The 21,593-nt window shown below is 59.2% G+C and overlaps 1 protein-coding gene across 1 annotated transcript in view; it reads right to left on the reverse strand.

The window, feature by feature from the left end:
- Positions 1 to 17,376, reverse strand: part of LOC134154550 (adenylate cyclase type 10-like) — a 45,046-nt gene extending 27,670 nt beyond the window's left edge. The window contains exons 1-10 of the mRNA XM_062601223.1: positions 17,372 to 17,376; positions 16,799 to 16,919; positions 13,871 to 13,993; positions 13,481 to 13,635; positions 12,938 to 13,085; positions 12,305 to 12,492; positions 12,079 to 12,216; positions 11,253 to 11,367; positions 10,645 to 10,782; positions 9,885 to 10,061 (exon numbers count right to left, since the gene is read on the reverse strand). Of these exons, the coding sequence (XP_062457207.1) occupies positions 9,885 to 10,061; positions 10,645 to 10,782; positions 11,253 to 11,367; positions 12,079 to 12,216; positions 12,305 to 12,492; positions 12,938 to 13,085; positions 13,481 to 13,635; positions 13,871 to 13,993; positions 16,799 to 16,919; positions 17,372 to 17,376 (1,308 nt within the window). The remainder of the gene's footprint in view (positions 1 to 9,884; positions 10,062 to 10,644; positions 10,783 to 11,252; positions 11,368 to 12,078; positions 12,217 to 12,304; positions 12,493 to 12,937; positions 13,086 to 13,480; positions 13,636 to 13,870; positions 13,994 to 16,798; positions 16,920 to 17,371) is intronic.
- Between the last annotated feature and the right edge of the window lie 4,217 nt (positions 17,377 to 21,593).

The following is a 21,593-nucleotide window of genomic DNA, read 5'->3' on the forward strand; positions in this document are numbered from 1 at the left end:
AGATATGGTCACCAAAAAGGCAGCACTAGCAGGACAGGTGATTGGGGCTTTAGTACCCAGTAGAAAGATACAAATGAGACCTCCTGAATATTCAGACAAAGAAAATCAATTGGCAGAAAGGCTAAAATGTACAAAAAATGCTGAAGGGTGGTGGGTCACGCCCAATGGACAAGTTTTAACTACAGCCAAAATGTTGAAAGTGCTCCTCAAGGGACTGCATGAAGAAACTCACATGGGAGCAGATGCTATGATAAGCAGCATAAAAAGATAGGCTGTGGGATCAAAGATGCTATCAAATGCTGACCTTATTGTAAGGAGATGTCCCACCTGTTGTGCAAATAACCCCAGAATTCAGAAGAAACCACCTATGGGAGAACTAAGAAGAGGATTAACCCCAGGGGAACACTGGCAGACACATTTCTCTGAATTGCCTAAATGTGGTCAGTTTAAAGATTTACTTGTTTTGGTAGATACATTTTCTGGTTGGCCAGAAACCTTCCCATGCTCCACCAATCGTGCAAAAGAAGTAATTAAATGTTTACTAAAAGAGATAATTCCTCGATTTGGGATTCCTGAAGGTATATCCTCAGATAATGGACCTCGTTTTATTTCAGAGGTGGTTCAAGGAACATGCAAATTTTTATAGATGAAATGGGAATTACACACTCCATGGAGACCCCAGTCTAGCGGTAAGGTAGAAAGAATGAACCAAACACTTGAAAGACATATTTCAAAACTGTGTCAGGAAACCCATCTTAAATGGGTAGATGTATATATGTATATAGTATGGTGTATCCGTACTACATGATACTTGATGGGAATGGTCTGTGTTGTAACTTTTTTTATCTGTACCACCTGCTACTTGGTGAGAATAGTCTAGTGCTGTAACTTTTTAGTGCCTAGAACAATATCGCTGTGTTAAGCGGGATACAAATAAGTAACTCACAAGGTCTTGGAAATCTGTGAGAAAGAACAGCTGTTGGTCACATATAGATTCTGTGGCTTCCAGCCACAGAATCACCATGAGAAGCAGTCAACATGAAGGCCAGAAGCTGAAGAGTAGTGAAATAGCGACCCCCAAAGTCAAATGTGGCCCCCGAAATGAGTCTGCACGCGTGCGCAGTATCATAGCCTGGTTATGCAGCCGCAGAGGAGTTGGGCCAGACTCCCAGCACTTGTTGGCCCCAGGTGCCGGGACTCCCGCCTACCACAAGTAATCATAAATGCCGGAGTTTTCCGAAGGAGGGAGAGGCTGCTACACAACAGAGGACCACGTTGCCTCCTCGGGGATGCCCGAAAAGATTGTGCCTGCCGACTCTCTCTCTCACCATGCAGACAATCGGGACAAGCATTGAGGTGGTCCTTCTCGAGATTACCATTGGGTCGGTCTGTTTGTAAGTATCTACTAATAAACTTCTTGCTACTGAAGAGTGTTTGCGTGTGTGTGTGTGTGTGTGAGTTGGTGCTGGCTTGCCAAACCGGATGTTTGGCCCCCGGGAATCTAACTAGAACAGCTCATCCCCCAGTGTCCCCTAGGCTTGGTGTCTCCTCGCTGTTGGTGTCACCCCACACTCATCCCCCCGTGTCCCCAAGACTCGGTGTCCTCTGGGTGTTGGTGTCACCCCATGCTCATCACTTGGTGTCCCTGAGGCTCGATGTAACCCTGTTCTTGTCCCCCGGTCCGTGAGGCTTGTCCCCCCGGTGTCCCCTGGGTGTTGGTGTCATACTGTGCTCATCCCCAAGGCTCAGTGTCCTCCCTGGGGTGTCTCTGTTGCCCCATGCTCATCCCCTGTTGTCTGCAGTGTCCCCGAGCTTTGGTGTCAGTGTCACCCCTTGTCCTCAATGTCCTCCATGTGCCAATGTCTCCTTGCCATGGTCCCCAGTGCCTGCAAGTGTTGGTCTCTGGTGTCCCTGTGCCTCAGGGTCCCTTCAGCCCTGTCCCTAAGTGTCCCTGTGGCAGGTGCGGGCCACATCGTGGAGTGCCTGGGAGTCCCCTCCATCCTGTCCGTGGGTGTCCCCGAGCCTCGGTGTCCCCGTGCGGCTGCAGGGCCACCTGCAGAAGACATGCCAGGTGTCTCTGTGCACTGGTCCTCCATGTCCCCAGGTGTCCCTGAGCGCTGGCCCCGGGTATCCCCATACCTCCCTTGTGTCCCCACATCGCCCAGTATCCCCCGGCGAATCCCCACGTTCCCTGACGTGTCCCCGCAGCAACCAAATTGGCAACATTTGGGCTGCTACATCCACCTGCATGGCAGCGACCTGTGGCCCCAGTTCCCCCAGTTCACGGCAGTGGTGAGACTGGGACCTGCCTCAAATTGCCCCCTGGCGACCCCAAACTGCCCCAGGGACACCCCTAAAACACCCTGGGGCTCCTGCAAATTACCCTGCCTCCCAAAGAGGCCCCACAAAACCTCTCCCGGGACCCCCAGACCCCCAAGGGACCCATAAAACCACCCTGGGATCCCCCAAAGCTCCCCTGAGCCCCCAAATGCACCCATGGCCCCTAAAACCACCTGGGAACCCCCTATGCCTCCCCCACTGACCCCCCGCAGCGACCCCCAACTACCCCTGGGATTCCCCCCCCCCAGGGCCCCTCAGCTACCTCTGGGATTCCCCCCCCCCCCCAGTCCAGGAGATCCCAAAACCCCCTGGGACCCAGGAGTCCCCCAAACCTCCACTGGGATCCCCCCAACCCCCCCTTGGATCCCCCAACCTCACCACCCCCTGCACCCAGGAACTCCAACCCCCCCAGGTGCTGTCACTGCCCTGGCCCCCCCAGATCCCCCTTCGGGACCCCCACCCGCTCGGGACCTTCCAGATCTCCCCGGGCCCCACCAACCCCCCTGGGACCCCAAACCCTCCCAGGAGCCCCCCTCCAAATCCCTGGAGCCCCCCCAGGATCTCCCAACTCCCCCCTACCCCGGGGTCCCAACCACCCCCACAAGGGCCCATAAAACCCCCTTTGTAGCCCCACAACCCTCCAGAAGGCCCCCCCCCCAAACCTGCAGCACTCGAGGTGGGGGGCAGCAGCCTATTTCTCCCCCTTCCCCTAGGACAGGGAGATCTGGGTATTTATTTGCCCCAGGGATGGTTGTTTGCCATGGGGGGGGCGGTATTTACCCCCGCTCCGCGCCAATACCGCTCTCCCCCACAGCCTCATCCCAACATCAACCCATGATGTACGCCAAAACCCTGCTGCAGCTGGGCATGATGTGACCCCCCCCCCGAGATGACACGACCCCCTCGAGGTCACAACACTCCCTGGGGGTGACACCCTCCCCCCTCCCCGGGTGTCTCCCCTCCCCCAATGGCTTTTAATACACTGGATTATATTTATTCCCTCCTCACCTGCTGGGGGGGGGACTGGGGGGGCAGGGGTGACCCACCAATGGGGGGGAGGGGCAGGGGGGACCGTCTAGGGGGCACTGGCTCAGGAGCTGCCCCCCTGGCCTGGCCCCCATTTTACTGTCTATAATTAAAGATGTTAAAATAAAGTAACTATTGGAAGACTCGCGGGGGGCCCAGCGTCCGAGGAGGTGTGGGGAGGGGGGAAGGGTGTGGCGCTGCTGGCCACAGACACCTGGGTCCTCTGTACGAGTGCAGGGGAGGGGCGGGGCGGCATGCCCAGATGCCTGGAACCCTCCCGGACGCCTGAGTCCCTTGGAGAACTGGGTTGTCCTGGACTTCTTGCGTTGCCTGGACTCCTGGGCTCCTTGGACGCCTGGGCCCCTCACTCACCCAGGGGAGTGGGGTTGGGGGGGGAGGTTCAGCGTGGAAGCCCCGGACGCCTGGGTCCCTTCTGTGTGGGGGAGAGCGGGGAGTGAGAAGGGGCACCCGGATGCCTGGGTCCCTCAAGGGGCAGTGGTAGAACTGAGACTCGTGGCTGGATCTGGTTGATCATGTCAAATAAAATATTGAATCGGCAACAAGTTTCTATTGCTTAAACCGTGGAACAAGAAGCTGCTCTGGGTCCTTCTTGTGCTCCCAGCCAAGAGGCACCTTATCACTAGCAACAAAACTTAAAAAAAACCCCATAGAAATCTTGACTTTTGCTGCTCCTCACTGGCACCTTCCAACGATCAAAAAGAGAACGGATCATTTTTATCCTTCCAACGCATCCGGGAAACGTCCTCTCGGTCACTGCCGACAGGGCTCGGTGGCCGCTTCCCCTTCGGAGAGCGCGGTTTAATTTAATCTGGAGGGGATTTAGTGAAATGCTAAAATGCAACATTAATCTCTAGGCGACAGGCTGCTTTTTAAGCGTGGGGGGAAGCTCGTTCTGTGATGTGTGTTTGGTCTTTGGAGGAAAGCTCGAAGCAGGTGAGAACGAAAAAAAAAGGGAATAAATCATTTTTACTCACGTAAGACTGATGCTTTTCCAAAATCCTAAGGGCTGTGAGTCATGGAAACTTCCTCAAATCTTTGCTGCATTGAAGTGTTTTCATATTGGATTTAAAATTGTGGTTAAACGAGGGGATTTTTTTGCATGTAACCGGTGGGATGAAGACGAGCATATCGGCGGAGACCTCCTCGGCGACTGTGAGCGTGTTGAGCGCGGTTTCATCTTGGCAGCCCTTGGTGGGCATGGCTGCCGCTGGAAGGAGCTTGGAGGCAACGTGAGCCAGTTATCCCAACCAAAACAGAAAAGAGACGCATTTCCAAGACATTTCGTGGGACGTTGAGATCCTCAGGCTGAAGGAGATGCTGCTCCGTGGAGCTGATCCCAAAGGATGAGCCGGGAACAGCAGAGCTCCTGCCCTACCCCAGGGCTCTCCGTGCCACCAGCTGCCGGCAATGACCGTCCTCTCCAAATTCAAAGGACCGGGGAGATGTTCACCCAAGGAGACCACCGGTGGTACCACCACACCTCACCAGCTGCAGCAGAAAACAGCCCAAGGCAGCTGCAGGAAATGGAGGCAAGTAGGAGTCCATCGCCCAGGTCTCCACAAACAGGACTTGCACCAGATGAGAGCAGAAGAGGGGAAACGGGTGTTTGCAACGGCTCTCAATCACGAATGAACGAGTCCAACCAGAGAAGACCGTATTCTCTCCATGAATCGTACAAGATTCCCAGTCCCAAGTTTAGGTAGGATTTCCATCTTTACGTACTTCAGCCATAACCTCTGTGAGTTCAGCAATTTGTGGAAAACGGCAGGAAGCGGTGAGGAACAGCGGAAAGGGTGGAAAATATTGGAGGACGAGGCAAAAGCAGTGGAAAAATGCATGAAGAGGCAGAAAACAGGGAAAATGATGGAAATTGGGATGAAACCCCCAAAGCGGTGGAAAATGCAAAAGTACTACAAAATCACCTGCAGAATAAATGCCAAAAATCCCACCAAAAAATAAAAAACTTCAGCACAATGACTCCCACAAAATAAAAGCTACTAAAAAACCCCACAGAGAATGCAAAAATAGCAGAAAACAGTAGAAGAATGTCAAGCCATTCCAGAAAATTGAAAATGCGAGAAGTGAAAAGTAGAGAGGTGTTGAGAGAAAAAATAGAAAATGGAGTAAAGAGAAAGAGGGGTGAAAAGAACCAATATATTCAGCTGAAGTCTGAGTATGCATACAGAAGAGCAGAAAATGTTTTAAAATCCACAAAAAATGGAAAATGAAAAAAAAGGGTTGAAAAGAGCAGAAAATGATGGAAAAACCCCATACCTGGAAAACTGCAGAAAGCATAATGACTGAAAATGCAAAAGGAGGGCTAAAAATGCCAAAAATAGCAAAATGAAAAAAAATACTGGCACATGACAGAAAAATTCAGAGAACATCGCAATACCCAAGGAACGGTGGAAAATGCAAAACCCAGCAAAACCTGGCCCCCCAAGTGGTGGAAAACACCCAAAGCAACAAGGAACACACACACACACACACAAAACCTCCAAGTGGAATTCAGTGGAAAAGAGAAAAAAATGGTGGAAAGCAGGGGAGAATGTACAAAAAGAAAAGGAAGAAAATGCACAGAATTTCTGAGAAAAAGCAAAAATAAGATGGTGGTAGAAAAAGTAGGAGTTGATGAAAACAGCCAGAAAAAAGCAGAACATGGTGGGAAGGACTTAGAGGAGTAAAAATGGCAGAAAACAGAAACACCAGAAAAGGCAAAAAAAAAAAAAAAAAAAAAAAAAGAAAGAAAGAAAAAAAAGAAAGAAAAAAGAAAGAAAAAGTGAAAATTTCGAAGAAAAACTGAAAGCATCAGGGACTGACTAAACAGCAGAAAATTCAGAAAAAGGAAAATGGTGGAAATTCAGAAAAGGAAAGGAAAATGGTGGAAATCACAGAAGAAGATGGAGAAAACGGAAAGGATGGATAACATGAAGAAAATGGAACACCAAATACACTTAAAATGGTTAAAAATGGTTAAAGTGGTTAAGCCAGAAATGTCAGAAAGTGCAAAAAAAAAAAAAAAAAAAAAAGTGGGAAAAGTGAGAAGTGGCAGAAAATCAAAAAAAGGGAAAACCTGAAAACACTTCAAATGGGAGAAACCGCAAGAAATAGAGGAAAATTCACACACCCCCCCAAATATAATTGCCCAAAGTGTCCAACAGCAGCAGAAATCTTTGGAAAAAATACAAACAAAAAAGAAAGAATTGTGGAAAATGCAAAAAGCTCTATATGAAAACTGTGGGAAATGCTAAAAAAAAAAGTGTAAAACAGAAAGAATGGAAGAAAGAGGACACAAAAAAGGTTGAAAGGGGGAAAAAAGATGGAAAAAGGGAACGCAGAAATGGTAGAAATGGCAGAAAAGGAGGGAGAGCAGCGACAGATGATGCAGGCATGGCAGAAAAGAGATGGTGCAAAGCAAGAAGTGCAGAAAGCTGTGGAAAATGGTGAAGAGCACCAAAAGAAAGTGGAAGGTGGAGAAACATCGAAATGGAAAATGAGGAAAGCGGGTAAATTGGAGGGGAAAAAGCAAAAAGAATATGGGCAGATGGAGGTCAGAAAACAGTGGGGATGGCCGTGATGTGCCAGCAGAGGAGCTGCACCAAGGTGATCAAGGTTCTCCCTGGCTCTTGGCCTCGGGGGCCTCCCTGCTGCTGGATGGGTTGCTGGGTCCACCGGCCAGCTCGTGGTGAGTCTGAGTGCACACCAGAGCTATGCGTCTTGCTGGCTTTCATCCTTCCCGGGCTTCATTCACCCTCCGGTTGAGCCATGCCAGACCACAGGTACACAACAGAGCAGATGGCCTCAGCCAGGAACAGGATGATTGACAGCTAACAGTGCGGTTGGACGGCCAAGAGAGAACCCGGTGCACAGTTCCACAGGAGCCAGGTGCTTCCGGTGTGAGCCTGCAGTGTGCAGGGGCCGTGGTGGGATTGCTGCTGGGGAAGCTGGACTGAACTGCTCCGTGTCCCTGAGCAGCTCCTATGGCTGGTTGACAGTGAAGGGACTGTTCTGCAGCACTGAATTCGCTGAAAGGGACTTGGTCACACATGGCCCCAGTGCCAGCAGCTCCGGATTGCAGGGCGCCCCAGTGAATCAAAGCTGATGGCTCCTGGCTTTTGAGGTCTTTCAAGGGAAAACAGAAGCACATAGTCATGGGGAAGAGGGAGAGCAGAGGAAAGAAGCAATTCCCAGGATCGGCGCAGGGTGGGCAATGGTGATAGAAAGAGAGCTGCATGGCAAACCCCAGCCCGGCCCTTGCACAGCAGATGCAAGGCCTGAGGACAGCGGGTGTCTGTAGAGGCTACAGAGCTTCTCCCTCTTGCCCTTGTGTTTCCTGGTCCAGCAGAGCAACTGCCCTCTTCCCCCTTGCCTTTCTCTCTCTCCAAAAAAAATTAAACACACCTGGGCTGAAGAAACAGGACTTTATCTTTGAGGAAAGCAGAGCAAGGGGAGGAAGTGGTAGAACACTAATGGGACAGGATGCGCTTAGAGTTGTCGAGCTGTCCTGTGCTGCGGGAGACACCAGCCATGGCCCAGACCTTCCAGCACACCTGCGTGTCTGCGGTGTGCAGCCCCACGGCATTGGCACAGCTGTGGCATTGCTGCTCAGAGTCACCTCCTGGCAGAAGGGTGACACCTCTGCCATGCTCTCTGGAGCCAGTGACCCAGTGCTCCAAAGCTGAACCTTGGTGGTGACCGCTCCCGGGCAGTTCTCAGTTCAGCACGGTCTGTGTCACCAGGCAACAGACGGAGGGTTCAGCATCAGCTTCCAGGGGCTGGAGGGCTGAGACAGAAAAGATCACAGCACATAACAGACTCCCACAGTTGCAGACCTCCTTGATATCCCGCCCAAACAGGGCCCGTCCCACCCAGCCCTTCCCAGGCTGGGCAGGCAGCACGTGGGACAAAAGGATCAGCTGCAAGTTGCTGGTCAGGAATACCCCAGGTGACCCACAAATACTCACCTCCTCTCCCCCAAAGAGGAAGACCACACCTGCCTGGCTTATGGCAGGGCCAGCAACTGGAGCTCCCTTCCTGGGCTCCCTCCTCCTCCCTGCCAGGGCCTCCTGCCACAGCTGCTCTCACTCACCACTGCAGATCTGCTCCACCTTTTCCTTCCTCTGCTTCATTTGCTGCCCCATGAGCCCTAGGCAAACACCTCCTGTCAGCCCTCATACTCCCCACCAAGACCCCAGCAGCACAGCTCCCATCTGGTCGTGCCAGCCTGCCCACTCATCCTCCTCCCCTTGCGCAAGGCTGGCCTCAGCGTGGTCCCCGGGGTGCACGATGCAGGCATGCTGTGAGGCACTGCAGAACCTCCTCTCAGCCCACCTGCACGGTCAGGGATGCGACCAGGGTAGTGGCTCACCAAGGAACCTCACGGCTGCCTCCCGCAAGGATGCCTCAGGCTTCTCCAAGTATGGCAGGCTCTGGTGCAGGTATTGCTCCGCTCTGCTCCTGTCCCTCAGCACCTGGAGACACCGCAAGGCCGTGGGTTGGCACCGAGACTCCCTGGGGAGCCAGGCTTGACCCTCCTTCCACGGCCGGCCTCCTCTTCCTTCCTCCTCATGACCCCTGGTGGCCTAGGGATGCTGAGATCCCCCCCAAGCCTTCTGACAAGGACCAGCCAAGCCAGGGGCTCCTTCAGCATCCCAGGGGGGACAGCAAGGGCAGAGGGGCCTGGAGCAGAGCCCGAGGCGGCCGGGGCTCTGGGCTGCAGCAGTGGGTGAGGGGCACAGCTGTGTGCCCTGCACACTGGGCAGCGGGGCAGGCTTCGTCCGGTCAGGGCCCCGGGACTTTGGCCTTGTCCTTACCAGGTACTCCCCAATCTTGGCCAGCGTTGGAGCATGTCCCAGCCCACAGTGGGGCTTAGGACCAGGGCTGCCCCTCCCTGCTGAAGGCAGCGGTACCTCTGCCTTGTCCTTGGCCACTCAGCAAATTGGACCTCCCGCTGGCATGCACTCAGAGGCACACTTGTCAGCAGCCCCTGTCATGGTGCTCAGGCCTCCCCCAGGTCATGTCAGCATCCCTTCCCCAAAGCACTGCTCCATATCTGGGCCGCTCTCTGGTTCTGCTCGCTCATGTGCAGGAAGAGTGGGACCAGGCTCCTCTGCACGCGCTGCTTCATCCTCTGCTTGTTCTTCCCCACCACAATCTCCATCAGGTCCTTGAAGAGCAGCATGGAGAGCTCTCGTACTGTGCTGCAGCTCTGTGAGGAAGGAAGGAGAGCAGCGGAGGCCTCAGCAACGACTGCAGGAGCCAGGCATGAGAAGAAGGTTTTCCTCTGCGAGGCCTCGTCTTCTGCAGGCACAACTGTCCCCCTCCCTGGCCAGGGCTCCGAGCTGGGGACAAGCCTCTGCAGAGGCAGCACAACTGTGGCAGGAGGTGCCAATACACTGCCCAGTGGGCACACGTGCAGAAGGACACACAGCATCCAGAGCCACGTCTACAGACCCACCCACACGCCAGAGAGCCCCTGCCTCTCCCACCAGCCTTACGTCATCAAAGCGTGGCAGAAGCCTCTCCACCACCTGCAGAGCGATGGGGTTGGAGCCCTTCTGGTCCAGGTAGCTGAGGATGTTTCTCAGCAACAGCAAGCTTCCTGCACGCACGTCCCTGCGGGCATCCTGCAGCCACTCCACCATGTCTGGGAGCAGGCTCTGCATTTTCCTTGCCTGTGGCAAAGACACAATTTCCTTTTGTGAAGCAAGGCCAGAGTCCCCTGGCCACGAGTGCTCTGGGGGCTGATTTCCCATCAGGGCTCAGGGACCAGGGCCAGGGCTCTGCACACAGCCACGGCTGGGGCACAGAGGCTGCAGTGCAGGGCAGAGATCTCCAAGGGGGATCCGAGCACACTAGGGCTTCTCTAGGGAGCAAGGCTCCTGCCTCCAGGACCACCAGCAGCTGACTGCATTAGCCCAGCCCTGTCATCTGCCTCATCGTCCCTCTCCCAGCAGGACTCTGGCCGCAGCGTTCGCACAATGGAGGCCGTTTGGAAGGGGCTTGTTGCTGCTGGGCCTGGATCTCCGCCTGGCACAGCGGAGCTCTTCCCGAGGGCCTTTGGTGCCTTTCTGCCTGTGCAGCACAGCCCAGGGGCTGCCATGAAAGACTTGGGGCACATCAAGAGGGCAGCGGGGACGTGGGAGCAGCTAGCACACCTCCTGAGGGCCAGCAAAGGCCAGGCCACTCTGTGACCCAGCACCACCTGCCAAGTCCCAGCCTGCCACCATGCCTTCACCCAGCTGCCCCCCTGCTCACCATCTCGAGCCTCTTCAGCAGGCTCAGGAGGCCTCTGAATACCAGTCTGCGCAGCTCCAGGCCCTCAGTCTGCGTGTAGCGCCAGAGCAGCGGCAGCGCGGCATCATCCATCTCGGCAAGGTCAAGGCCGTCCAGCAGCTGAAATGCACACAGCACTGACGGAGTGGCAGAGCCACCAGCACTGCCTGCAGCGTGCAGCCCTGCGTCCCACCCACCATTCAGGCCAAGGGCACTAGCCCCTGACACGGCTCACCCCATGGCCAGGGGCCACTGTGGAGACACCCGCAGGCCCTGCTCCCAGCCCTGGGGCTCACAGCACACTGCACGCACTGCTCGCCTCCGCCCCACGGCCTCGGAGCCCTCTGCAGCCTCTTGTCCTCAGCCCTTGGAGGAGCACTTGAACCCAGAGAGCTGCCGCAAAGGAGGCCCAAAGGGCAAGTGCTTGCGAGCGGTCGCCCAGCAGAAACGAGCCAAGGCCAGGGCTGCTAACAAAAGCGCGTGCATTGCCCTAGCTCCATTCTCAACGTCACCCACCAGGCACGCGCACAATGCGAGCAGAGAGCATTCAGCGGCACCTCCAGAGAGGTACCGCTTGCCATGAGGCTCACCTCCACAAAGAAAGCCATGGCGGGCCTCTGGCGAAACTGGTCCTCCCTGCTCAGCAGCCTTGCCAGCTGGTGGAAGATCCAGTGACACAGGTGTCTCGGAGCTCTCCTCATGGCTCTGGCAGAAGGAAGAAGGCACTGTTGGTCCTCAGCTGAGCAGGCAAACCTGCTCTGGGCCTGCTTGGCCCCTTCAGCCACTTCCCCCCAGCACACTGAAGGCAGCTCAAGGCAGTGCTTGGCACGCAGCCACGGCAGCAGCATGTGCTCCTGCAGGGCTGCTCTTTCCCCACCACACCTTGCCATCAGAAAGCCAGGCTCCGTCACCATTATGTTCCTCTGGGTGGGAGACTGGAGAAACATCCTTCCTACCTGCAAGTCACAGCCTTCCCACACATGCCGTGTCCTCACCCCTTGGCATTCCTCTGCCCCAGGGGCCTTCCCAGGTCCTTCTGCTCAGCTTGCACCTTTCCTGGGGCTCTGCTTTGGCTGCCACTGCAGCCAGACCCTCCCCAATCCACTCTGTGATGGGAGCCCAGGTCCCACCGGAGGGCACTCCGGAGCTTTGGGAGGGCACCACTCCTGCGAGGGACCTTCTCTCACTACTCCTAACACCAGCTACTCCCCCAACAGCTCTCAAAGCTGGGCAGTAGTTGGTCAGGGAGCTCCCATGGACATTTTGCTGTGTGAGCCCTTGCCACAAGTGGGCAGGCTGCAGCCCCTTTCTTGGAGAGCTCGCCCCCACCCCCCGTCCGCAAGGAAGGACATTGTGTGGGGCACCCCAAATCCACGGAAGAGGTGCTGCGGGAGAGCAGGGCGTAAAGGGCTCTACCTGGCCAGCATGGACACTCCCTTCTGAGATGTCTCTGCACGCAGAAACAGCTCCCAGCCACCATTCCTCTCCACAGCCAGGGCTACGTGCCGATAGCCTGCACAGTGGAAGAGACCCTTCATGGCCTCCATGGCACACCTGCATGCAGAGCAAAGCCCAGGTCACACTGGCAGCCTGGCCCTGCCTCCAACTCCAAGGCCGAGACAGGAGGAGTGGGATCAAGCACCTGACGTGGCTGGGGGCATGGGACCCATCCCACAGGCATTCCCTCAGGAAGACATTTGCTTCCTGGCAGGTGAACCCTGCTGTGAAGACAATCTGAAAGAGCAGCGCCAGGAAGAGCTGGGGGAAGAAGGCCTTCAACACCTGTGGGTCGTCGGGCTCCTGGATGATCATGTGCAGTGCTCTTGTTGCCTGTGGAAAACACCCAGGGACACCTCTCACTCCTGAGCGCTCCCTGCCATTCTCCCTGAACCCTCGAGCTGGGACCCTCACGCACAGCCTCGTGCCATGGACAATGCAGATGGAGGGCTCAGACTTGCTGCCTGACCAAGGCCAATGCCTGCAGGCTCTTTGGCCTCAACTCCTGTCTGTACACAAGGAGCCTTCCTGCGTGAGGGACACTAGGGGATGCAGGGACAGGGGGAGATGGAGATTTCCAGGCCATGGCCAGCCTGAGTGTTTGTGTGCAGAGCAGCGCTCGGCAGCCCTGTGCACTGGCAACGGGAGGCCTGGTGTTGGGCATGTTGTATTCCCACGCAGGGGAGGTGCCTGCCTGGGGGCACACAGGCAGGGCAGAGGGGGCCCACAGAGCCAGGCGACAGCCAGGGGACCAACGAGGCCTCGTCCCGTAACTCACAGCCAGGGGAAGGATGCAGCTGTTGTCCCTCTCGGAGGTGGGCTGCTTGCGCAGTGGCCATTGCTCCAGCAAGCTCAGCAGCTCCTGCAGCATGTCTTTTGCAACTGCGGGCTTATCCAGCAGCACCTTCCACATGGTTGTGGCGATGCTGCAGGCCCAGAGCGCTCTGTCAGTGGCACTTCCTCGGCCACAGCGCCAGAGCCTGGGCATGTCCTGGAGCTCCCTGGACGTCCAGCAGCCCTGACCCTGCCCACCCCCTCCTCACTGGGAGCCCTAAAGGGGGCCTGCCCATGGAGGTTGGACAGGACCAGGCTGTAGTGCCTTGTGGGGAAGGCAGGGAGCATGGCCGCTGCCTGCTGAAAGCAGGCTCCCTTGCTCAGCTCTGCCTTCTGCAGAGATACTTGATGCATGGGGACTGGGCAGTGGTGGGACAGACAGAGGACGCTGCCCCGCAGGCGTGTCCTGGGAGTCTCCTTGGGTCTGGCCCCCTTTGCGCCCTTCTCCCCATCTGCGATGAGCCCTCGAGCCTGACGGGCCCCATACCTGTTGCAGAGCGGGGAGCAGTAGAGCAGGCTCACGGTCACCTCGTCAGGGTTCGAGCAGCACAGCTGGCAAAGGATGTTGTTCAGGGTGACCCGGGCCGACAACTCCCTGACGTAACTCAGGTTCCTGTAGAGGCACCTCATGATCCGTGGCACCTGGAAGACCCATGGGTGAGAGTGGGGCTCCTACCAGAGAGCAGCCATTACCCCACTTCCCACTGACATCCCCTTCCTTCTCCATGGCTCCCAGTGCTCCTTGCTGCCTTCCAAGGCTCTTGGGTGTCCCAGACCCATGGCTCTGGTGAGGTAAGACCATGTCCCAGAGGGCTCCTGCCCCACGCACGCCACCTGCAGCCTGCTTACATCTTCCAGTGAAAGAGACAGCGCCCACCACAAACATGTTCAGCATGTGGGCAGCCACCACGGTGCTATAGTTGCTGCAGTTCCTCATGCCCTCGATGGCTGTGACAATGACGTCTATGCCCTCGGAGGGCTGAAGGTTTTTCACAAACAGCTTATGGGAGAAAGGAGGTGAGGGAAGAAATGTCACGCTCTGTGCCACATTAATGGTGCTTAGCTGAGCAGTGGACATGGCTCGGGAGAGGTGGGCGGGGCAATGCTGGCACTGTGGTCCCAGCAGAGCCAGGGGCGGCTGTTGGGTTGTGCAGCGGCACCGTGGGGCACGTGGCCACAGGGCCATCAGGGCAAGGGAGGATGGTCGCGGTCAGGGTCACAGCGCACTGGCTCTGCAGGCAAGCACAGCTTGACGGTGGCCCTCAAGGCTGCAGCTGCTGCTGGGACTCTTGGAGTGAAGCCCCTGCCCACTCCCCACACCAGCACAGTGGAAGCGGCACTGGGGGAGAGCTGGGCTGCCACCAGAGTGCAGCCTTACACAAGGTGCCACTGAGAGCTGCTTCTCTCTCCACCACGCGCCCTGCCCACTCTGCATGAACCGCGATACCCCCTCAGCCCTGCTCATTAGGCAGCCCTCTGCTCATCCAAGTCCCCTGATGACCCCATGGCCAAGAGTCCCAGCAGGGGAGGTGCTCCTCACATTCATGATGACACTGAGGTTGCAGGTCCATGACACGCAGAGCTCGTCGTCAGCTTCCCACTCCTTTGGGTTCTCCACATGCCCTTAATTATCCTGCAACGGCTCGCTACCTGAGCAGGAGCGGAAAAAGAGAGCAGTCAGGAGGAGTGGAGGAGCCTTGGAGGGGGCAGACTGATGGCCTCAGGGAGAAAGCAGCCTGGCAGAGGAGAAGAGCATGCCAGTAACGTCTGGGGAGCAGGATTCCCCAGGAGGCTGGGGGCCCCTTGCAGGGGACAGAAGGGGCAACTGCTTTGAAGGCTACCAAAGGCCTGGGGGGGTTCAATGGGACTTTGTGGTGTGAAGCACCTCAGGATCCCTAGTGTGAGCAGGGGTTGCTGAGCATTTTCCACAGCAGGGTAGTCCAGCACAGCCACTAACATCCTGCTGCCCTACTGCTCCATCAGCCCTCTTTACTGCTCCTGTGTCGCACGGAGCAGAGTGGCCAAGGCAGGCTGATGCCCTCCTTGGCCCTGCCAGGCTCTCCAGCTCCACAAGGATGCAGCCCACCACAGCTTCTCTTACGTTTTCGTTGCACCACAAATATGAAGAGGCAATGAAGAGCGTCCAAAGCCCCATGGCTCGTCTCTGCATCCTCACAGGCGCAGCAAAGTATGAGACGCCCCACCAGCTGTCCCACTATGGGCACAGAGACCCTTCTGTAGCTGGTGGGGCTCTCCTCAACTCCTCCAAAGGGGCGCCAGACCTGCGGAACAGGCGGTACAGCTAGAAGGACTGATGGCAGGCAGTCGCCACCAAAGCCCTGAAGCCAAGAGTCTGCCCAGGCATGCATGCCAGGTGAGTCAAAGCTCCGGAGGGCCCTGCAGGCCTGGCCTCCCAAAGCAGCAAGGCAGCACTGCCACACCTCGCCTCACATCGTGCTCCCTGCACACTCCTGCCCTGCACAGAGCTGGGGCACAGCTGGGGCCTCAGAAAAAAACGCCTGCAGAGAGAAGCTCATGGCAAGAGGAACAGAGAGCTTTTGCCTCAGGGCAGGGCCTTGCTGAGCGCTTTGACCTCTGGCCAGGCTTCCGTCACAGGCACCCCGGAGCTGAAGGCTGCTCTGGTCTGCAGGCAAGGGGCAAAGGGGTGGCTGGGAGGCGCATGCCTCCTTACCTCCAGCGAGGAATAGTTGGACAGCACATTGCTCAGCCTCCCAGTCCTCCCCACGGCCCTCTCACGCACAGCTGCTCTCTCCGAGTTGGTGAAGGGCAACAGGAGCTGGGAGGACAAAGCCTACTGGTCTGCCTGGGGAGCTGACACCTGCTCCAGCAGAAGCAGCTCTCCTCAGCCCCTGGCTGCACTGATACAGTTCAGGAAGGCAGGTAACCGCACACCCCCTGCACAGGCACCCTTCCCACACACCCCCTCCAGAACATCGCCCTATGTGCAGGACATTCCCTGGCGGTCTGCTTGGGGAGGTTGGGCTATGGCCTCCTGGATGGCAAAAGAACCAACCTTCTCAGCTGGGCTGCCCTTACGGGATGGGCGAGTCCTAGCAGGGCCCTGCCCCATTCAGATCTGGTGAGCAAAGGACAAGGGATGAGGGGCAGGCAGGGGGATCGCAGCAGTAGCTGCCATCTGTGTGGTGCTGAGAGAAAAAGGACGCAATTCCTCCCACATCTTTGGTGCAGGAAAGGCTTTGAGGGCAGAGTTGGCCCTGGAGTGCAGCGGGCAAGGCTTTCTCATGACCTCGGAGGAGTCTCTGGAAGGAGAAGGGACTTGGGCTGCAGCCAGTGCACCCCAGGATCACTGCACAGGCACCTCCCAGTCACCTAAGGGAGGTGGGCTCCCTCCCTGCACTCTGCAGCCTCCACATGGCACTGAGATAGGAAATGGCCACTTGAGGGTATCGCTTCCCCCTGAGCTGAGGAACAGTCCCTGTGAAGCCCACTCTTTGCAAATGCCACACCTGCAAGATATTCTGCAGCTCCAGGAGGCTGGAAGTGGCAGAGTTGAGCACCAGCACCTCCAGCATGTTATCCATGCTGTCCAGGGTCTGCAGGGAGGACAGAGGGTTGTGACACTCTTTCACCGCTCCCTGGCACACACCAGCCTCTGGGCTTTGCCCGTGGCCACACCCAGAGGAACGGGTAGAAGGGAGGAGGGTGGGAAAGCAAAGCTGAGATCGGGCCCTGCCTGTGATCTTACAGTCGTCTCTCAGCACAGGCCGGGCAGGGGCAAGAGCAGAGGGGCTGACAGGCTCCCCGTCGCTCACCCAGTGCATACCTTGGAATAGAGGCAGGTGTCCAGGTTCTTCATGTCTTCTTTGGCAGGAAGCAAGAAGACACTCCTGAAGCAGGTGTGCAGGAGGATGCTCTTTTTGCCCTCCAGAACCAGCTCCACGACACTGCAAAGAGAGAGTGGCGCTTGCTCAACATTGGCGCTGGCAGCACTGCCTTGATGCCCTGGCAAGGTGGATGTGGACCTCTGGGGCAGGAGTCCTCGGGCTGGTCCTGAGAGCAGCTGGGGCAGCCCTGCGTGTGTGTGGGGGGGAGAGGTGCTCCTTCCTTCCATGACACTGCTCCTGGGACAGAGGACAGTCCTGCTTGGTAGGCCTCACGCCTCCTCAACCATCTGCCTCCCCTTCTCTGGTGAAGGCCAAGGTGCCCTGGGCAGCTGCAGGTAGCCCTGTGCCCTCCCATCCCCTGATGACAAACCTGGGGCCAGGGAGAGCAGAGGCCCAGTGGGCAGAACCACCATCCTCTGTCCACGATGGGGGGACACCTCCCAGGCAGGCACGGTGCCATCAGGACCATGCTCTGGAGAGGTCTGGGCCAAACCAGGGGCTGACGTACGTACCTCATCGCCCGGCCCAGCCCCGCGCGGCCCCTCACTCACTGCTCCGCCGGCTCCGTGACGCCTGGGCCCTGCAGCCCTCGGAGGATGCCTGGGGAGAGCTGCTGCCCTGGGGAGTCCCGTCCTGCTCCTGGGGTGCCCGGGGGGTGCGCGGGCGGCCGCCCTCCTTCTCCCAGGCCGCCTGGGGGTGGCTGGGGGGGGGTCTCTCTTCCATCCTGCGGGGCAGAGCAGAGGCCAAGGGGGAGAGTTTTTAAGGCAGAGCTGGGCAGGTCCCCGCAGGGGTGGTGCCGGCACTGCAGCGTCCCCCCGCCCGCCCCGGCCCTGGCGCCAGCTCTCCTGCCCCACAGCCTCTTCCGCAAGGCTCTGCCCCCACCACGGCCGAGGGCCCCCGTGGCTCCGCCACGCTGCCCAGCCCCAGCCCCAGCCCCAGCCCCGTGGCTCCCACCCAGCACGGGAGGTGGGAAGGCCTCGGGAAATGCCTCGGCTCTGCAGGGCTGCTGGTGCGGCAGGGAAAGTCGCGGCTGTGCTCGGTGGCTCCTGTCCGAGCCCCGTGCACTCCTGCCCTCTCCCGGCGCCGTCCTCCCGGACACTGCGGGGCCGCGGCGGGTCACCAGGCGGGTCCCAGCGGCCCCGTGCGTGGCGGTGCTGAGGTCACCTCTGCTGCCCGCAGCGTCTCCACGAGCAGCAGCCGCCGCCGCCGTGGCCCCAGGGCCTGAGCGCCGCCGCACCGCGGAGGACAGAGCTGCCGGAGGCAACGGGAGGCAGCTCCAGGGGCAGCGCGGGGCTGCGCACGGCCACCTCCCTCCCGCTTCAGCCCCGACGGACCAGGCGCTGCAGCCACTCACCTACCGGGCACCAACCGCTAACCCCAAGCCCTGCTCCTGAACCAGCCCCGGCCCCGACTCCAACCCCTCAGCCCAAACCCCACCGCTGAGCCAAGACACACACCTCTCACCCCTTTCCCTGGCGCTCACCTCACCCCCACCCTCAGCCCCAGCATCACCACGCCAACCTTCCCCCCAGCCCTCACCTCCAGCCATCACCCAGTCCCCCACAGACCTCGCCAGCGCTCACCACAAGCACCAGCACCCCGAAGCACCGCAGCAGAACCTCCCCCCAATCCTCCCCCCGACCCCCACCCAGCACAGCCACCCCCCGTCCCCGGCTCCACCCGCAACACCAACCCCCAAGCAGAAACCCCAAGGAGCAGCCTCGACCCTAACTGCTAACACAACCCCCTTCCCCGCTAGCCCCACCCGCGCACTCACCACCCAACCTGCCACCCCTCGGCCCACGTGCGCGCTGGGCTCCCGCCGACCCCGCGAGGCAGCGGAAGCGCAGAGACTGGGAGGGGCTGGAGCAGCCGAGCTTGGCAGGGACCTGGGGAGCTGGTCTGGTCCAGCCCCGCGGATCAAGCAGGGTCCCCTGGAGCAGGCTGCCCTGGAGCAGGAGGGGCCCGTTTGGAGTCTCTCCCGGAGCGGAGACTCCGCAGCCTCTCGGGGAACCTCTGCCCGCCTTCGGCCCCTTCACAGTGAACAAGCGATCTCCTGCGCTCCGGCGGAATTTCTTGCTCCGCCATCCTGTGCCGCTGCCTCTCCTGCTCCCTCTGCGCACAGCAGGCCGCTCCCGCGCGGCCGCGGGGCAGAGGCCCCCGCCGCCCCCCACCCGCCCACGGGCCCGGCCCGGGCGAGCCCTGGCCCAGGCGCAGGAGGCGGCGGGCAGGGGGCGCTGCACCCCGCCGGCCCCGTGCCTGGCAGCAGGGACAGCCCCGCCGGGGCACGCCATTGGGCGGCTGGCACGTCGCTCAGGGCACAGCCCGCCCCCCAGGCCCCCATTGGCTCGCGGCCTCCCCTCGCGAGCTGATTGGCCAGGCGCGGGCGGCAGCCCTGAGGGCGGGCAGGCTCGGTGCCGCCCTGAGGCCGGCACAGCCGCCCCACGCCCGGCCCCGCCGCCGCCGCCACCCTGCTCCGCCCGCGGAGCCCCCGCAGCTCTCGGCCCTTCCCCGCTCGCGCCCAGCCCTCGCCCCCTGCCCCAGCCCCGCAGCCCTCGCCCGCAGCCCCACGCCTCCCCCACAGCCAGCCCCCGCCCGTGCCGCTCCCCAGGGACCCCGAGCAGAGCCGCAGCCCTCCCTGGAGCCTCCCCCGACCCCAGCCCTCCACGGGGAGCTCCGACCCGGAGCCCGGGCCGCACTGACCACGCCATCTGGATTCAAGAAGTCGTTTCCCCCACGCGCTCCTGACCAACTTCAGAGACAGTTTCGCTTTCTTCTCTGCCTCAGCCAAACTATGAAATGCAGGATTAAACTCGGAGCAGGTGGAAGTGGTTATTTCTGGAGCCCGGGACTTCAGGCTGGCAGTGTGCTTCCATACCACCGAAACACCTTGACTGTGTGCTCCATGGCAGGAGCGTCTCCGTTAGCAAGGTGCGATGAAACAACACAACACAACATGAAAACGTGCCGCACAGAATCACAGCTCTGCCAGGTCCTTCCTAGGAACATCTGCAGGAGCTGCTCAGTCCAAACAGAAACCGCAGCTCTCTTCTTTGAAGAAATGCAGGCTACAAACAGCCACTCGCTCTGCACAGTGCTCCCCAAATGCAGGCAGTATTATCCCACCGGTAATCTGTTCCCCTGTCTCTACTGGATAGATTTTTGCCCTCTGGAGCTCTGTGGGAGACGCTGAAGGCACCAAGTTCACCAGACGTGACGTGTGCTCACGATGGGCAAGACCTGGGTGTCTCCTCTTGCAGGGACATGGGGTGTTACCTTCTCACTGGGGGCACACTGACAACTGCAGCAGATACCCCAAACCTGTCTCAAACAGCTTCTGCCTTTTGCTGTTGCCCATGGCACAACCAGGGTATTGAAGCTTGGTCACAGCCCCTCTTTAAAACTGCACTTAGCGGAGGAGTGCCACCTGCAGCAGCATGAGGTCAGGGACTGGCAGTGGGCAATCAAGTCATGCTAACCCTAAGATGGAAACTTAATCTAAATGTAACTCCATGTAGTAATGGCAGAGTGAGACGGGTACTATAGCCACGTAAGGCAAGGCTGTCGTTGCAGTGTGACCTCTGCTTTGGACCAAATCCGCACACAGGGGCCTGGGTCAGAGGCCGTTTTTTCTGTGGTTGCTGGTCGGTGCTGCCAGCACTGCAGCTGCAGTGGACATTGTTGATTGGTGTGGGACAGCAGGAGCTGTGACTGGGAGGGGTCTTTGGACAGGCAAGGGACAGAAAGGAAGGGACAGGAAAACGTGGTGCCATCGCAGAAACTGGTGCCATGCCACAGAGCTCCCCAGGAGCGGACACCCGACTGCAGGGCCGCAGTGCTCCTCAGCTGGAGCACTCTGCTTGCAGCCCATCCTCCCAGAGCTGGGATGGTGTCTCAAAGCAATTTCCTGGCGGTGAGTGAAAGCGATAGTGTCAGAGACCTGATGCAGTGGTTTGCAGAGAAGGGCGTGCAGAAGGGGCCGGCAGCTCGACGACGGTGAGGTGCCGCAGGGCACGGGCCGCTGCCGCTCTCCCCGCCAGGCACCAGCGATACTGCCAGGGCAGACCTGGGGCAGGTCACGCACGGCCGCGCGGTCCCGAGGGCACCGGGGAAGGGCTTGGGGGCCGTGACCGCGAGGCGGGCAGGAGAGGCGGGCCTGCCGCTGCAGGCCCCGGGCGCAGGAGCAACCGCTGGGCAGCAGCGTCGCTCCGGGCTCCCTGCGCAGCCGCCGCCAACGCCCGTCGCTGCCGCAGCTGCTGCTCGGCGGCCGCAGAGCAGAGCCGCGGTGGGGCCTGGTGGGGGCGGGGCCAGCGGGCCCAGGGGCGGGGCCATGGACACACAGGCCCCGCCCCCATCTGCAGCAGTGACACCTCCCTCGCTGTGACCTCTCCCACTCTGCGTGCCTCCATTGGCTCCTGTGGGATGGGGCGGGGACTCCTGGGGCGGGACCTGGGAGAGAGGGGCGGGAGGGGGCAGCAGTGAGCATGCGCTGTGCGGAGCTGGGGCGGGCAGGGCAGCCGAGGGGCGGGGCCTCGAGGGTCAGGAGGGGCGGGGCAGGGCGGAGCATGCGCACTGGGGCTGAGGAGGCGGCTGAGGGGCGGGGGGGCCGGGGGTGCCCGGGCCCTGCGGGCAGGGAGGGGGCGAGAGGCGGCTGCTGCCGCGGGGCAGCGTCTCCCGCTGCGGGGCTGCCCGGAGCCTTTAGCCGCAGCGCCGGGAGCTGCCGCCCCAGCCACG

Source organism: Rhea pennata, unplaced genomic scaffold, assembly GCF_028389875.1.
Source record: "Rhea pennata isolate bPtePen1 unplaced genomic scaffold, bPtePen1.pri scaffold_32, whole genome shotgun sequence".
Lineage (NCBI taxonomy): Eukaryota > Metazoa > Chordata > Aves > Rheiformes > Rheidae > Rhea > Rhea pennata.